This window comes from Labrus bergylta, chromosome 3, assembly GCF_963930695.1.
Source record: "Labrus bergylta chromosome 3, fLabBer1.1, whole genome shotgun sequence".
Classification (NCBI taxonomy): domain Eukaryota; kingdom Metazoa; phylum Chordata; class Actinopteri; order Labriformes; family Labridae; genus Labrus; species Labrus bergylta.
Genome location: NC_089197.1, coordinates 35,918,720 through 35,937,507, shown reverse-complemented (window position 1 = coordinate 35,937,507; position 18,788 = coordinate 35,918,720). Strand labels below are relative to the sequence as shown.

General features: G+C 42.6%; 1 protein-coding gene across 2 annotated transcripts in view; it reads right to left on the bottom strand.

Moving 5' to 3' along the window:
* LOC109989618 (zinc finger protein 408) overlaps nucleotides 1–16,959 on the bottom strand; it is a 31,070-nt gene extending 14,111 nt beyond the window's left edge. Inside the window, exons 1-5 of one of the 2 annotated variants that reach the window (XM_065953233.1) lie at nucleotides 16,720–16,959; nucleotides 15,731–16,016; nucleotides 10,005–10,063; nucleotides 2,074–2,279; nucleotides 391–1,307 (exon numbers count right to left, since the gene is read on the bottom strand). In XM_065953233.1, coding sequence (XP_065809305.1) covers nucleotides 391–1,307; nucleotides 2,074–2,279; nucleotides 10,005–10,063; nucleotides 15,731–16,012 — 1,464 coding nt within the window. In that variant the 5' untranslated portion in view covers nucleotides 16,013–16,016; nucleotides 16,720–16,959. The other variant, XM_029278790.2, reaches the window with a different exon arrangement.
* Between the last annotated feature and the right edge of the window lie 1,829 nt (nucleotides 16,960–18,788).

Here is an 18,788-nt window from a genome sequence, read left to right as displayed (position 1 = left end):
AGGCAGAGAGAAATATAATCTGATAAAATGTTGCCTGATCAATAACCACAAATGTCAGCACAGAAATGTCAAACATATGATTGTGCTCAATTAGAGAAGAAAATCCTCCTTAAAGTCCGTGTCAGACTACAAGAGTTTAAAATCAGGTACATGAAGAGAATCTGAACAGATCTTCTTCTCTATCATCTCAGCATGCTCACACTAAGTTGTGACAATAATGACTCATCACAGACTGCAGGGTTTTATTGAGGATATCGTGCACAACGGAAGGATGCACCACCTCACGTAAACAACAGAGTCAGAGGTTAGATTTGAAAATAAAGACATGAAAAAGGAGTTTGGGTGAAGAAAACTCTCTGAGGAGACACGGACAGCATGAAGAAAGTTTACCTGATGAGCTCTGAAGCTCTCTGCAGATGTGTAGCTCCGCCCACACTCGTCACACCTGAACGGTTTCTGGTCCATGTGGCTGAACTGATGTTTCTTTAAGTGTCCGATCTGAAAGAACTTCTTCCCACAGCTGTAGCATTTGTACCTCCTCTCTCTCTCCGCGACGGTACAGGTGAGCCCTGCCCCCCGCTCACTCTCTGCAGGCGCATCGTCAGTGTCCCGTTCAGACGCCTTCATGGACCCCACCCTCCTGTCTGTGGTGGACACACTCTGCCCCTCTGTCTGTGTGGGGGGATCAGGGTGCTGTTTCCCACGGTTAGAGCGGCAGTGAATGCGTCGTGGTTTAGCAGCCAGGCGGGAGCTGCAGCGGACGGGAGGAGGTGAAGGGAGGACGCAGGAGTGGAGGTCATTGTTATCATTATTATTACAGCCTGTGTCAGCTGTTCGGACTCTGTGAACGCTCCTCCTCCTGTGGGAGCTTAGCTTCCTCCTCCTTATGCATCTAGGTGACTCTCTGTGCTCCTCCTCCTCCTCCTGTCTGACCTCCTCCTCCTGTCTGTCCTCCTCCTCCTGTCTGTCCTCCTCCTCCTGTCTGACGTCCACCTCCTGTCTGACGTCCACCTCCTGTCTGTCCTCCTGTCTGACCTCCTCCTCCTGTCTGTCCTCCTCCTCCTCCTGTCTTACCTCCTCCTCCTCCTGTCTGACCTCCTCCTCCTGTCTGTCCTCCTCCTCCTCCTCCTGTCTGACCTCCTCCTCCTCCTGTCTGCCCTCCTCCTCCTCCTCCTCCTCCTGTCTGACCTCCTCCTCCTGTCTGACCTCTTCCTCCTGTCTGACCTCCTCCTCCTGTTTGTCCTCCTGAATGATTGACATGTTGGCGGTGTCTGGCTCTGGCTCTCTTCTGTGCTGCAGCCTGTGAACTGTTCAAAGATGAATAACACTAAATCAATGATGAAGAAAATCAGATGTTTTCTTGTCAGTCTCCAAGATGTAATTTCATTAACATATCTGGATTGACGACATGACAGCTCCCCAATATTAGTAGCTCTTCCTATAGATATAATGCAGTCATTAGCTCCGCCTCCTACATGTTAACAAATTCAAACTATAAAAGTTAAACTACACATGACTTAAACGTTTCTCAAACATGGTTTGTGTCATTAGAAGTTTAGTTTTAATTCGTTATTCAAGTGTAACACACCATGATTGCACAAAATCTGCCTCCAAACGTCCTGGGAGGATTTTGTGATCATTTTTGCTCAGCGAGAGGAGGTGGAGATGTGCCGTCCATCTTTATATACAGGCATTGGTTTAGCTGCTGTTTGACTCTAAGGGCGCACTTACACTCTGCAAAGTTTTCCCGTACCATGCTTAAGCACGATTGCCACCCCTTGTTGAGGAAATTACGAAGAACTTGACTTCACACACGCAACGATTCAGGAGACTCATATGACTTAAGTTGAAGAAAGTTTATAGACAAGAATACTCCGGAGGAGAGATGGAGTAGCAGAACACGTCTGAAGCTGTGTCCCTGCTATGCCAATTCTCCCAAACTCTTCCACAGGCTTTGCATATACAGAAAAGACATTATTGATGTCAGGGTCATACTGACCTAAACAAATCTGTGATTTCAATTTGGAACTTGGAATATATGTGTGAGTGTGCGTGTGTTTACAGTATTTTTACCTGTGTGTGCAGCGTCTTGTCCGCCATGTTGATCTGTCGTCATTATTTTCCTCAGTGTATCATCGTACTGCAGAAGCTCTGACCCCGGCTGGATGTCCCGACACACACGCAGACACAAGTCCACACACTCACACACACACACCTCTCCACAGACACACCGCACGGTCACATTCTGCAGGGCTCTGCTCCGCACCTGGCAGGCAAACCTGATGAGGAAAAAACAGGTGAATGAATGAGACACTCATCATCGTCATGAGTACAGTAACAGTATTTTAAACTATGTGTGCGTGTGTGTATTTCTGTCAGAGACACAAATTAAACTTTAACACCAAGAGGACTTCAGAAAAAAAAAATCACATGCGGGGAAATGTTCAGGCAGCACCGGCTGCTGAGGTCGCGGGGCTGGACGATGCTGAAGCCGGAGCTCGGCCGTATATTTGGATTCTTTGGGTCTCTGTCTTTCTCATTTGATAACTTTCTAAAGGTCTTTCTCATATTTTTTCAACCATGATCAAACCATTTATTACTTAATTGTTTTGGTTTTTGATTAGATGTTTTCAGTATTGATATAAATGCGAATTTACCAAAATGTACTTGATCAAAAGCAGAATTTTTTCCATCTTTGTTATGGGGAAATGATTTAGAGAAAAATAAATCAATTAGATATTTAATTTGGGGATGTTCAAACGCTTTTTGGTATCTCTTTGTTGTTGGACCTCAGCCATGTGTGCTGTACAAAGGACTCAGGCCTGTATTGCAGTTCTCAAGCCTGACTAGAGTTGTTTTGGAGGGAACTATACAAAGGCGTCTTAGTCCCAGCACCCCCCAACAGCAACTAACAAATAGGTGTGTAAAGTGGGGGTCTGAATTCTCTATCCCCATTGAGGGAGGCCCGAGGTAAACCCACAGGCAGCCCCAGTCCTGCAAAGCAATCGCCTCACACATATGATGGACTCCAGCAGTCTAGGAGACAAACCCTTTCCTCCTCTTGGCTTGCATAGGTTAAACTCCAGAGTTGAGGTTGCTCAGTCTAGGTAGCTCTTCACATGCTGAATTCAAGCATCAGAGGATTCAGCTGACTACTTCCACGGCATATTTTTAAGAGTTTTGGGCGCAATCAAATGCTATCAGGTTTGAGCAAAAAGAAGAGTTTCTTTCCTTTGATTTTTTGTAAGACGTCATTGAACGCAACTAGACAGGAGCGCTGAAGAAAAGCCCACTGAACCCTGAATCCACAAGGACACATAAAGAACTCGGCTCCTGCAACCAGAAGACCACAGAGCAGCGCTCTGGTCGAAGATCTGAATCCTGCTACCCTCCTCCTACATCTGCCATGAAGGAAACTTGCCTGAATCTGTTGATTTAATATTCAACAGAGTGGAGATCCAACCAACTTTGCAATGATCACCAGGAGTTACCCCAAGTAAGAGCTTTGGTCTGGGCAGAAATAGTTTCAGAAATAGTTATGTTTCTTTTATAACCACTGATAATTATGCATTATTGTTGATGAGACGTCACATTCTGTTTATTATCTGTTGTAAGCCGCTGCATTTGTTTTATTGTGATGAATGGCCGTGTTTGCCTCTGTGTGTTTTCATTCAATGCTATGCTAGTTTTCAGGCTTTCACAAACAGAAAGACCAGTGTACCCGTCGTTGAATCAAAGTCTGGCCACTGGCTTTCTGGTGTTTAAGTAACAGTTACTGAACTCAGCTCAGAGAGCTCAACTATTTCAAAAGGCAGCCACACGGCTTCCTTTGTTGTCCACCATTTTGTCCCATTGTCTCTCTCCACCATCTTGTTTTCTCTCTCTCTCAGCCACGCACGCAAGCACGCACAAAACAAACACACACATACATAACTACACTTGTACACCTCATTCACAAGTTTTGCTTGATAATGTTTGATTGCTTAGATTCGCTTGTAATAGTTCTTTGTTTGATTAAGTTCATTGATTTTGGATTGATGTTACTTTGTTTAAATAAATTCTGTTATAATTCAAGAGAGCAGTTGTTTGTGGTTACTGGTGTATTTGCATTGCGATATATGCTGGGTGCGAGGGCTTTGTGTACGGATTCCACGCCTTCAATTCATTAAATACATGTTATTAATTATTAATAATATTAGTAATTAATTAACTAATTTTAGACTGATTTTAGTGATATTTGGTTATTTGTTCTCTGCTCTTAAAGTGGTGCCCCCGAGTTGATTCAATGTAGTTTATTAATATTGTTATTTATATTAACAATTAATTAAATATAATTATTAATAATATAACCAAATTTGACTAGATAAAACCCCAACACTGTGCTGTAAGATTTCCATTTGTATACACTTTTAGGATTTAAGAGTTGGCTGGGCTCAGAGTTACTGAGAGCCTTCTTTAAATAGACACTGATCTTACTGTGGTCTGACAGCGGGCTAAGCGGGCTGACTGTGAAAGCTTTGAGAGACATCGGGTCGAGGTCCGTGATGGCATAGTCAACCGTGCTGCTACCGAGAGCTGAGCTGAATGTGAACCGACCCAGGGAGTCTCCTCGTAAACGGCCATTGACGATGTACAGACCCAGTGTGCCACAGAGCTCCAAAAGCTGGCTACCACTTGTGTTAATGGTTTTATCGAAGTTGTGTCTGTGGAGTAACTCAGAGAAAGAAAAGCTTGTTACATCAGGTAGACCCAGGTGTTTGCCTCCCTATATACCAATGGTGTCTGCTTTCTCTCCTGTCCGAGTACTTAAAGGGATACTTCACCCGTTGAAACATGAATCTGTATTGACATTGGGTCATATATGTAGTAGAAATGTGAAATACATTTTGAAGTTGGTGCCTTTTTGGCCGAGAAAAGGCAGAAAGTGTCTTTTTGGCTCATGTGGATGAAAGACAGCAAATCCCAGAATGCACAGCACCGCAGGCCACTCCCACTAAGGTCCTCGATTTCAGAATCAGAATCAGTAATACTTTATTAATCCCAGAGGGAAATTTGATCGATACAGTTTTTCCAAAATATACAGCATAGCAGTAGAAAAATAGTAATAAAAACATTTACTGACATATTTACTTCAACACATAAGGCCATTTCCTCAACTGATTCAGAGATTTCTTCCAGAATTGATCTTGGAAATTCCTGGCAGAAAACAGACTCTATGTCTGTGTCCACAGGCAAACAGTGAGAGTACCGACACTACCAGTCCGCCCCAGCTCGAGCCGGCCCGGGCTGCTCGTCCTCACCGCCGCCGACAGGCAGGCCTTATGTCTCGGCTGCCGAGATGGTTGCTGCCGACAGGCCGGTCTTGTGTCGCGGCAGCCCCGGCGGCCAGTGCTAGCTGCCCCGGTGGCCACGACAGCAGCAGTAGTGGGGGGGTCAGGTTATCCTGAGCCACAGTAGCAGTAGGACTTGGGGGGGGGGGGAGGGTCAGGTTATCCTGAGCCACAGTAGCAGCAGTAGTGGGGGGGTCAGGTTATCCTGAGCCACAGTAGCAGCAGTAGTGGGGGGGTCAGGTTATCCTGAGCCACAGTAGCAGCTCTGGAAAGTTCTGGAGAGTTTTGGTCTCAGCCCTGGTTTCAATGCTATGATCAAGGTTTTGTACCAGGACATTGAGAGTGTAAAAATGAAAATCAATGGAGGACTAAGTGCACCTTTTAAAATTAAGAGAAGAAGACAAGGTTGTGCTCTTTCAGGGATGTTATATTCCATCTCTATTGAACCCATGTTGTGTAAAATACGGTCTTCCATTGAAGGGTTAATTTTACCTCACTGTTCTAAACATTTTATTGTGTCAGCCTATGCAGATGATGTTATTGTCATGATAAAAAATCAAAAATAAGTGTTTTTAATAGAAAACATTGTGAAGGAATTTGGTCTAGTATCATCTGTAAACGTGAATTGGGGGAAGAGTGAAGGGTTAGCAGTTGGTTTTAAATCACATGCGCTGCCCAACCTACCAGCAGGACTAACATGGGGAAGAAATGGTTTTAGGTATCTTGGTGTGTTTTTAGGGGATGAGCTCACTGTACAGAAAAACTGGGAGGAGGTGGTGGAGCAAGTGAAGGGGAGGCTGGAGAAGTGGAGGTGGCTGCTGCCACAAATGTCGTACAGAGGAAGAGTGCTCATCATTAACAACTTGGGGTACGTTCGAATTGTCCCTCCTATCTCCTTTCACTATCCACTTTACCTTAACCCCGGAAGCATTTAAGTGGTGGCCATGATAAGAGCCGTTCGAATTCTCTAAAAGTTAAGGAAAGGTGGGTCAATGCTTCTTTTATAACCTCCTTTAGCATAGGATACACAGGACCATCCTTTACAAAAGGAGATGAGATATGCCGCCCCACAATTCCTTGCGGCCACAACATTTAAAGTGACTCGCGCATTCGACCGTTCACGAACATTTATGATGACAGAAAAGGGACGGAAATCATGCAAGTTACCATTGCAATAATATACCTTGAACAACTTTCAACAATCTTTAACACGTAGGCGAACTATGAACGATATGCTGATTTTGTAAAACGATCAAAGTGAGTTTAACTTTTATTGCAGCCAATGCTCAGTTTGCATTCGTTATTTATCCACTTTGAGTGTTTTGGCAGCCGTAAGCAATATCATAAATAACGTTAAACTTTCCTTCAGTCACAGATGCTGAAACCCTTGCCTTGATTCAGGTTCTTGAGATATTATGCAAAGCCATATAATCAGATTATAATCACCATAAAAAAACATCACCCTGTCTTTCAGGTAAAAAGGGATCAGAGACATTTTGAGCCAGATGATGTTTTATTCAACATATTTCATTCAATTCAGAATGTTTTTTTTCAAGATTTATTTTGGGCTTTTTGTGCCTTTAATGCAGAGAGAGGACAGTGGATAGAGTCGGAAACCAGGGAGAGAGAGCGGGGAATGACATGCGGAAAGGGGCCACGGGTGGAAGCGAACCCGGGCCTACCGCTCAAGATGAGAGTCTCAATACATGGGATGCGCGCCCTAACCATTGCGCCACCAGCGCGCCCCACAATTCAGAATGTTTAGTGCATTTCTTCAGTTGTACATTCTTGTCTTGCATAAATGTAACAATTAATTTCATACTTATTTTAAAGTTGATTTCTGAGTGGACAGAAAGGTGATGGTTTCACTTTTGTTACTTGTAGCCTGGTAGTCTATATTGCTTTTATTTCAATCCCAACCTTGTGGTGATTAGGATTATTTCACCAGTAAGAAGGCACAGGGGAACGTTTTTTAGATGCGTTTTTTGTAGTCCATTTTCGGAACGTTGTAGTTTAACACGGCGGACCCACGTCATTAACCTCCGCCGGCCCGTAGCATTTAATTACGTCACCTAGTGGAAATGTGGTCAGATTGTCAGAGCAACAAGATCGCCTTTCCCTAAGTCCTTTATGAATTCTCCTAACAACTTTCCTTAACCTCATGACGTTTTCCCCAGGGTTAAGGTAAAGTGGATAGTGAAAGGAGATAGGAGGGACAATTCGAACGCACCCTTGGTCTCCTGTGGACTCGGGCACAAGATGGCATCTATCGAGCCCCTGCTGGACTCCTTAAACAACTGCAATCAGTGATGTTGGACTTTTTCTGGGACAAGCTGCATTGGGTTCCACAGGCTGTGCTGTTTTTACCTAAAGAGATTTAGGGTCTGGTCCACCTGGCCAGCAGAGTAGCCGCCTTCAGAATCCAGTTCCTACAGAAGTTCCTCACTGGCCAAGCTGATGTGGTCTGGAGACCAGTGGCCAGCAGCATTTTTTAAAAAAGTGAACAGATTAGGACTGGACTCCTCACTGTTTTTAATGAATACTGACTGTTTTAATCTGTGCTACCTGTCTGCTTTTTATCAGAGCCTTTTTAAAACCTGGAAACTGTTTTTATGGAAAAGACTAGAGCCCACACTGTGCACACTGGCTGCTGGAGGAGCCTCTGATCTATGGGGATCACATCTTTAATGGGCCTCAAGCAAGCTCTTATCTCCACTGACAACAAAACACTGAGACAGATCGTGGACGTAGCTGGACCTGAACTGAACAATACAGCAGCAGTGACCACTGCTCTTGGTCTCCGGTCTGCAAGTTTTGTGGACAGAGTGCTCAGACTGTTGCGTCTCAGACTGACGGGGGAAGAGAAGGAGATGCTGCAGGATTACTGTAGCAGGAAGGAAGTACCTATTGACAGTGGTCTATTTCCTGAAATAGGCCTCACAATGAATTCTTGTGTTTGACGTGAAAGACATTCAAAAGGGACTGATGACAAATGTTTGAACTTTTATAACGTTAGAGGTAAGGAACTGTTTTGTGTGTGTGTTAAAGTTTTAAATGAGAATGTACTGAAAAACAGAGTGGACACCAAGTGGAGACAATGGTTGAAAGTGGCTGACCACATCAAGCCAGTGTGGAGGGTTTTTTATAAAAGCCCTCTGAACAAGAGATCTGGTGATCTGTAATGGAGGATTTTAAATGGAGCAATAGCCATAAACTCTTTTGTCTCTCGTTTTAATCCTTCTGTGTCTAAACAAACATTTTGAAAAAAAAATTCACTGCCTTTCAGAGTGTGTCAGACTCAGCGATCTGTTTGGGGTTTTAAAGAAGGTTTTTATGGGTTTTAATGAGACATGGTCAAAAACAGTTTTTATCGGGGCGCTGGTGGCGCCCATATATGGAGGCTGTAGTCTCAAGCGGGCAGCCCGGGTTCGGGTCCGGCCTGTGGCTCCTTTCCTGCATGTCGTTCCCCACTCTCTCTCCCTGGTTTCCGACTCTATCCACTGTCCTATCTCTCAATTAAAGGCACAATAAATCTTAAAAAAAACAAAAACACAGTTTTTATCTTTGGAGCAGGGTACAACAAAACCATCGCGGTTAAATGGAAACTTTTAAACTTTTTATCAGGACAAGCAAAACTGGCAATCTATCTCAGCAGGAAGAAAGAGTTGGAGAACAGGCAAGGAAAGGAAGTGACTGACCTCTTCCTTTCCCTTGTGAGAGCCAGAGTCTGGGTGGACTTTCATTTCTTTAAAGCGATGACTAATTTTAAAGATTTCATTGAAACATGGTGCTATGGAGGGATAATCTGCTCTGTAGAAGACAAGAAACTCATCTTAAACCCTTTTTTAGCATCTAAAAAGTCAATTGTGTGATATTAACTGTTCAGTTTCTTTATGCTGTATAAAAGTATGTTGTTAATTGTTGTTAATTATTGTAAATAAAGTTGTTTTGTAAATCTCAAAATCTCTCTCTCTCTCCCTCCCTCTCTCGCTTGCTCTCGCTTGCACTCTCTCTCTCTAATGCTTGCTCTCTCTCACTTGCTCTCGCTCTCTCTCTCTCAATCCATGTTGCCAAAGCAGCACAGTAAAGTATGATTCTGGCCTAGTGTGAACTTCTCTTTCTGGTCATTTACATTTGTGTGTAATGTCTTTAACCATAATATTACTTCAAATGTGTGTTTTTTTTAAAGAAGTTAGTATTTATTCTGCAGAAAGTCAGAGTGATCTGATGCGAGAACGCAGCAGGATATAATCAGGAGAATTCACCTGGAGCCAGTGGGAGGGGGTGGTGTCCTTTATTCCCTGTGATCGCTGCACCACCATAGACTGTCTGCACGCCACCTCTACCATCTCTGTGCTCTAATGAACCTGCTGCTGCATGTTTCCTGTTCTCCAGTATGTTCTTCTCCACTCTTTAGTTCACATTGAGATTCTCTTCAACTACACACAGCATTGATACAAAGACAAATATTCTTATTATCGAGTTTTTATGTCACGTCTTACCTCAGGAGACCCCTCCGCCCCCCTTCCTGTCTGACAGGGATAGTCTCCCACTGTGAGGAGCATGTGTAAACATCCAGGTCGGGAGAATCTCCGGAGCAGTCCTCCCGTAATTATCTAGATAGTATCCAGAGTGCATGTGATTACTTCCTGCTGTTACCTGCGTGAGACTCACCTGATCCAGACGCTGCTTTGTTTGAATGTTTCCTTATCTGCTGATGTCATCACCAGAGCCTGAAAAACAACAACAACAAAAAGGTTAATAATCACAAACGTTGTCTGTTTGTTTCTGTATGGTCTCCTCTGTGTAGAGACTCCTGCTGGTCTCCTCAAACACGGGCCGTGCCGACTGGTAGAGGTGGGCGATATGGGAAAAATATCATATCACGATTTCTGCAAAATCACGAACACAATTTTAATCACAATTTTTTTATACTGTTCTTTAGACAAATTTGCAAGTTACTGACCAGTTCAACCAAACTTACTTCCCTGTATAATGTTTTTAAATGCACAGTCTATTTGAAAAACATATTTGAAGGAGGTCAGGAGGTCTCTCACCCAGAACATCTTTAGCAACAGAAATGTCTTTCCCTCAATTTGATCAATATTTACAATTTGAAGGTTTTCCTCACCACTGAAATTATGATTTAGTTATGTGTCCTCTTTTTATGTTCATCAGGAACATTTTCATGCAGCGATGCATTCATTTAAAAACATGTAGACTTCGAGTTCTTGTGTTTCTGATCTATTTTAGCTCTGCAGCTGTAGCTTCATACAGGCTCTGCAGCCTGTGTTCATAGGCTTTGTTGTTTTTTACGACATCATTGGACTAACTTAAGTTTTTTTAGTTTTCAAACATAATACAGAATGTGTTCATTCTGTGACACATGATCAAAGTAAGTTTTACTGACAGAAGAGTTTAATTCATAGAGGGGGCGGGACATCGTTGATTGACAGACAGACAGTCACCATAGTTACTCACTCTCACCTGCCTGCTGCACACAATGAGCGTCGAGTGGAGAAGCTTCATAGTAACTTTTAAAAACTGAGAGAGAGCAGAAAACACCGACAGCAACATTTTAAACACCGGGGTTATATCTCTCATCACTGTCTGTCTGAGCTCCGCTCTGTTTGACTCTCTGGAGACTGTGAACGTCTCTCCGGCACGTTAAACGGTTTCTTGAAAACTTAACTGTGCAAACTATGCAGATAAGTTAACTGTTGCTCACGCCGTGTCGGTTTGAAAAAAATTCAGAACAGTTACATATAACCAGGATGGAGTTGTTTTTACGGACTAACTCTTAAGTTAAGTTACGTTTCGGGGGGGGGTGTCAAAGTTCTGTTGGGTCGGGGGCCCAATAGAACTAATTTTGCAGACATCACTATAACTCAATAAATGGATATATAGGCTAATGTATGATTAAAAAAAGGTATTTGTATAGAAAACTGCATGTTAACGCATAAAATGTAAAAGTACATTAAGCAGAGGGGTTAAATCTGTCATGGAAATATTTAAATATATAACATTACAGAAGACAACATCAATAATTATATTTTGTTTCAGATTATTATATTATGTTTTACTATTGCTGTTCAAGGTTATAGAAACTTTGACACATGTTATTCTACCTGCCCTGGGATCAGTGCATTACTAGAGAGAGAGAGAGAGAGAGAGAGAGAGAGAGAGAGAGAGAGAGAGAGAGAAAGAGAGAGAGAGAGAGACTTTAGATCTGTGTGTGTCAGGCCACAGCACAGTTTGCACTCCTTAAGGTTCATTAAAGATAAAACCTGCTCACATGAATAAGTTATCACAAACACACAGAGTGTCTTTGATGCAAACAGTCATCTTCAGGTATTTTAGTGTTAGGCATTATAAAATGATAACATGTTTCCAAACCAAAAGACTTGAATTGATCCTTCAGCGTTGATCACTGCAGTCTGATCAGCTCCATGTGGAGTGCACGTTCTTCAACTAAGTAAACTCAGTTAAAACACTTCTGATACTAGTCTGGTAGTCCGTTCTTCTCCGTGTCTGCAATATCGTGATCTAACTCTGTCACTGACTTTTTATGCACCATGAATCTGTGCCATCTCCGTGGGCAATTCGAGGAAGCATTTTAGCGCTGCTCCACGTTAAACCAGCAGACCTCTGTATGATCGGGCAGCCTGTGCGTGATATTGTATTTGTATAAGAATGAAATGTTCAGTAATAGTTATATTTTTACGGTCTGATTAAAGCTGGTGATAAAGGTGCAACAGCAGGCTACAGCATTTAGAAGTGATGTCACGCTGAAACTTTTAGGTGATCAACACAACACGTTCACCTCTGGGTGACCTAAAAATTAACCATCTGTAAATAAAATCAGTTAATATTCATTTTAATTTACTGTTTTTACAATAACCAGAGGTAAATCTAGTCGGGAGATGCATCAGGCTCAATGCCAGTGTCCACAACCTACACTTGTGTGGATGTGTGTGGAGACGGTCTTTGTGGCTCACTCTATAGGAAGCTTTGTTATTATCAGCCAAACTTTTGTTTTACATCAGACAAGACAGGATAAACTGGTAAGAAGTGTGGACAGAGCTGAAGACCGTCATGATGCGCGTGCAGTGCAGCGGTTAAGTCCCGTAGCTCTGATACAATTCTGGCAACTTGTGAGCAAATAAAACTAAAGAAATATCGCTCTTTCGATCTCGCTCGTGCACTCGGCCACTCGTCTTTTTTATGATACTCCCTGCTGAGAAGACAGTTCAAAGTGCCCCGTTTAATTAATATTCATGTCATGATATCAACCTTTAAGTTGCTAATTTTACATAGGTTTTAATACAATTCGGGGAAAATACGTGTTACAAATATTTAATTTATAAAAAATCTCAAAATATTTTTCAATACATTTTCCGACTTGACATCCCTGGTGTAGGAGAATAAACTACAGCATGACTACAGCATGACAGCATTATTACTTTTTCTATAACCTGCTGGTTCCACTCCACCACCCTCCAGAACAGACTTTGACATCGATCTATGAGCAACAGACAATCAGGCTAGCAGGTCGGATTATGCAGGACCCCTCACACGCTCTCTTCCCAGCGTTTGAGTGGCTCCCCTCAGGACGCCGGCTTCGCTGTCCCTGCTGCAGGACACAGAGGAGAAGAGCAACCTTTGTTCCCAGGGCTGTCAAGCTCCTCAACTCCTAACCCCCCCCCAACAGACACCAACACCTCTCACCCAATGCACACTCTCAGCTGTGAACTTGCTTTTTTCACTTCCTTTATATTTGCCATGCACCTTAACTGCCTCTGCTTTATCTGGTCTCATGCACTACATCACTTTATTCTATCCATTTTATATCAGTATTCATACAGTTCTGGTTAATTTATTCCTGTTGTTTCTTATCCATCATTGCACTACGGTCACTTTATTTATCTCATTTTTACCTTTACAGTTATATTGTATATATTAGTTCTGTTGTTCCATTAGTCACCATGCACCTTAATAACTTATCATTTAGTATTTGCCTACTTGCACATAGCTCTGTACATACATATATATATATATATATATATATATATATATATATATATATATATATATATATATATATATATATATATATATATATATATATATTTCTCGTTTACTGCACATAGTTCTGTTTACATCTGGTCACTACTGCACATAGTTATGGTTACATCTGTTTACATCTGTTAGTCCGATCACTGTCCACTTATATCTACTCTTTTATATTTTGTATTTTTAAGTTAAGTTTAAGCTTTAAGTTGTATTTAAATTGACACTTTATATTTAGGTTAAAATGTTTTGTTTACTTGCACTGTTGTTAATTTACTGTTCTGTGTGCCTTTGATTTGCCCCCCGGGGACAAATAAAGTTTTTTGAATTGAATTGAATTGAATGACAGAATAAACACATTAGCCCGGTTCTACAATCTCCCTACTCTGGCAGATTGTCAGCACGTTCAAATCCTTCATTTAAGATCGTTAAATCGAACACCACTAACGACTGGTATCTAAGGGCGCACTCACACTAGGCAAAGTTGTCTCGTACTGTGCTTAAACATGATTGTGCCCTCTCCCCATTCCCGCGCTGGCCTGCACTCACACTGCTTGTAGGCGGAAGATGTGTATGTTTATGGGAGAACAATGTGTCTCACTTCTTCTGTACTGATGGCTGGGCTGGGCTTAGCCATGAGCTCGGGCTGCTCAGAATCTTTACCCTCCTGATTTTTATCAACTTTGATTTCTCTAAGCACAGCCTCTTAGCCTCTTCGTCGCAGAGCTCTCATGCAGGGTTTTTCCTGGCTCAGAATGGGCCTTTGGGGGGTGATTATGCGCACTGTAGTAAACGTTCGACCCGCGTATAACAGTATAGTCTGAGTCTGTATTACCTTATTTGACAGAAATCTCTGCATTTCCTGTTATTTCTGACCATTTTATAAATGATGTATTATCATTATGCTTAAGTTACTGAAACCCCAATTAAATCTGGTAAAGATTTTTTTTTTTATTGCAACAGTGGAACAGGGGAGGAGAGGGATTTTGTGGGAGAGGGGTGTAATGAGATTGGGAGAGAGGGGGTCACATCCTGCCAGTTCATTTCACCCTCTTCCTATGATGGATGCTCTTTTCCTTTAAATTGTGTTTTCGTTTTACATACACATTTGTTTAAGTACATTTATTTGAGTTAAGGTATTATGTCAAATAATCACAGATTTCAGTCACAGATCATTTGGATCATTTGATCAGATCAGGAAATTGAGAAATAATAAGAATATATTTGCTGGCTATACTGCAGCGCTGTCTGACAGTCTGTGTGGAGAAGGTCACAGACTACAGCTGGCTGACTTTACGATCGTTAAGTTATTGATTGTTGATAAAAGCAGACACGGAGGAAGTGGACGGAAAAAAGTTGAATGTGGGTTCCCGACTCGGTCCATATGGATAGCGGATCAACCGTGTTCCGTTGCACTACAAGTAAACAGGTGCGTGCGGTGGTTGGCGTTCCGGTGTGTGTGTGTGCGTTTGCAGCCATGTATGTTGGTGTGTCTCGTCTTGGCGTCCCAAGTAGCCGCAGCTAGCCTACATCATACGTGGTTTAATATAGTTTTGACATGGCTGTTGGGAGAAATATTTACCGCCATGGAAGTACATTGCTCTTTGAAATTAACAAATGGAAAATCACCACGCATTTAACGCTTGTGGGTGTCAGCAGAGCGTCATGAACCAGTCAAAAGAAATGAACAGTCAATCCAGTGCGAGCCACATGCGTAAATGGATGATAGGGGAGATGACTGCTAGAAGTCAGAGACATCGTATTTAAGTTTATGTTCTGATTGTTCAACAGTCGTTTGATGTATTGATATTTAAAGATTTATTTTGGGCTTTTTGTGCCTTTAATGCAGAGATAGGACAGTGGATGGAGTCGGAAACCAGGGAGAGAGAGCGGGGAACGACATGCGGAAGGGGGCCACGGGTGGATTGCATTGTATCCCACAATGCATGGACTATACAGGGTGTGACGACACTCACTTTACAAAACAGTGTTTTCACTCTAAAGTGAGTGAGTGATTTCAGACACACCCTCCGTCTCACTTAATGTCCCGCCCACAACACTATCTAATGAGTAATAGCCAATCAACACTGCGTTCGCACATGCAGCTCACCCAACAGACTTAAGGAGGTTTAAGGAGTTTTGTGAAGATGTGAAACTGTAAGTATCTGAAATACATTTACTGACTCTGTTCAAGTGCCAAAACCGAGAAAAAATGTGCAAGAGTTAGAAGAAAAGTGTAAAACAATGAATCAGCCCTAACAGAGATTAAATCTGCTCTGCATGTATCTATGGTCATGCCTTTTATTTAAATAAAGTTTATTTGAACCTACCTCCTCAGCCTCTTTGCTAACCTTCCGATCTGTTGCAGGCTTCACGGTGTGTTCACTGTCCTCACTGTCAGTCAGCCCCTCGCTGTGATACCTGGTGGCCCACTCTGTGTCACCCTCCCTCCCAAGTAGGGACCCGGCTTGCAGCGAGCGGCCTACCCACCATAGCCCGAGTCGCCCCTTACAGAGCCCCGAGGGCCCCACAGCGAAGCCTGGGGGGAGCACAGAGGAGAGAAGGGAGGCAAAGGAGGGGAGGGGGAGGGGGGAAGGGGGAGGGCGGGCCATCAACCTGCGGAGGCAAACAGGTAAATAAAGAGCAGGAATCTAAAGTTAGAAGGAGGACATACTGGCTGCTGCATTGTTGTCAGAGAAGCCAGCACTTCAACATAGCATGTTTCCTTAATGTCTGATCGTATAGTAAGCTCACTTTATCATTTCACTCACTGCACATCTCACTGAGTGGACCTTTGAAAAATACTACATCTATGTCTGATGGTAGGAGAGGAATGAATGCTGCACTCTGTCTTAACTGCGCAAAACGTTTTCTCTTGCTTTTGCGAAGGTTAGATAGCGTGCAGGAGTTTGTCTGCAATCTCAATACTGGGTCCCTTTTAGTAATGTAATTTGAACTACTAAAACCAACAGGAGGTCACCAGATGACACGGTCACTCGTTACAACGATACACCGGCTGATTTCAGGCTAACGCAGGGAAACGTTTTTCTAGCCAACAACAGTGATAACAGTTAGCATGTTGGCGTTAACATGATAACAGTTAGCATGTTGGCGTTAGCTGAAATCTGTTTCTGTACATTGACTGAACAACATCTCCGCGTGTTCAGCTCTAACTTCCGGGATTTAACATAATTATTAAAATTAAAGCTCAATGCTTAAGAATGAACATTATTAGCTAAACTTCTCCGGTTAGCTTGAAGCTCCGGTTCTTCGATCAGTTTATACACTCTTTTAACAGTTATATTGAAGGTGTACATACTCAGGACGTGCTCGGTTTTTGTAGCCGATTATGTATTATAAAATAAATTCAATTAATCCTGTGTAAACTCTGGGAAAAGCCTTAATAATCCAGCAATAAACGCCTACGGACGTCTTCTTCTTCTTCCTGACTTCTGGCGGTTGACACACAACGAAATTGGCCCATTACCGCCATCACCTGGTGTGGAGTATGATAACTTATTTTACCTACAAAATAAGAATATATTGTAGGCTATATTACGATGTGTTGGTATGTATTAAAGAGCCCATATTATGCCCTTTTTGGGGTTCGTATATTTAATCTATGTACCTACTAAAGTATGTTCACAATAACTAAAGTTTTAAAAAAGTGTCTGTTTTCATGTACTGCCGCTCCATGCACCGGCTCGCTTCTGACTCTCTCTCTAAGGCTCTGAAGTGCCCACGTGTGCCAAGTCTGATCTGATTGGTCGGCCTGTCAGCTCTGCCGTAATTGGTCAGTCGCTCAGCACGGTTTTTGGAAATGTCCCGCCCCTTTTATCATATTGGGAATGCAGCCACTTTAGCTCTGAAGGGAGCAAAAACATTAGCACCTTAGCACTACTGTGCTACCGCATATCGTGGGCGTGCTACAGAAGTTAACGGGCGTGCAACGTGAACTGCAGGGCTTGCCACAACGAGCCAATGGGCTTAGATCAGTGATATCACACTGACAAGACGTCACACTGGCAAAAATTTTTCAAGGGGGGCTAGAACCAAGCGCTACATTTGAGAAGCTAGGAGAAGCCGCGTTTCTGCGGACTTTGAATTTTTGCACATAGATGTGCCTAAACATGCACAGGACACATGGAAAACACACTAAAGGGCATATAAAACCAGAAAAAGCATAATATGACCCCTTTACATAAAAAAAAATACATAGTGTGAAATGTAATGAAACATGACCATATGTGGAAACTGCTGATGCTGATTGAATTGAGTGCAGCTGCACCCTGTTTCGAAACACCGTTTTTTTGTCTTGTGTCACAAACCTGATGAAGCCATGCAGGCGAAATGTGTTGTTTGTTTGAGAATGTAATAAAATAAAAAAAGAAGTCATTCAGTCCTCTTATGTGACTTGAATCTTTTCAATTGCTGTCAAGATGTTTCCAGGACATCCAGTCGCTTATATTTATCTACCTATTATGTATGAAAATAAAAAGGAAAGGAAATAACTAAATCCTCTCTATCCATATTTTTCCTCAGGTTAAGTGTTCCATGTCAGTGATTCAGGTTTAAAAGAAAGCAGGGTGAGACGTTTGGGGAGAAAATTCGACTTAAACATGTACAGGACGACATCAGCAAAAAGTGGGAGAGTAACTGTGTGTGTATGTGTGAGCGTGTAAAAAGTCCAGTTAGCATCTTTAGCAGCAGCCCTAGTTTGGTTAATTCTGTCATCGCACTAATCTCATGTAAACTGAAGTGACAGCGTCGCACGATGACGTCACACAGAGCGTGACGTTCTCCCCGTCTTCACAGAAACACCTTAAACAGAGTTTCTGAACATCTTCACCCTGGAAGGAGTTTTACTAACAGAGAGATTACAGAGACCTGAAACACAGTTTGTGTACGAAAGGTCAAAACGCAAAGAAAAGCTATGTGTTCAAATAAACACGCCTTGGAGGGTTTTCTAACAAGAATCCTTTTATTGAGGGACACAGTCTCACAGTTTAGCCATTATATTAAACCAGCTCTAACATGACATGGTCTCCGTCTGTGCACAGCCAGCAGAACTATATGTTCTCGTTAAAATTGGGTAAAAATCATCTGTGAAAGAGAGAGAGAGGTGAACGTGTGTGAGGAGCTACGGAGCGAGGGGCTGAAGAGTCCTTAAAAAGCCTCCATTCAGTCTCAGAGAAATGCTGCCGCCACCGCCCAAAATACACCAAACACACCTCACACACCCTGTCCTGTTCTACTTTGGCATTGTGTTATTTCAGCTGTTCACAGAAGAGACACACAAACAGATTATTTACCCTCAGAAATGGCGGTTAGTCGTCAGTACCTGGAATCTTTGGGCGTGGACCGTCCTGGAAACATGCAGGACAGACG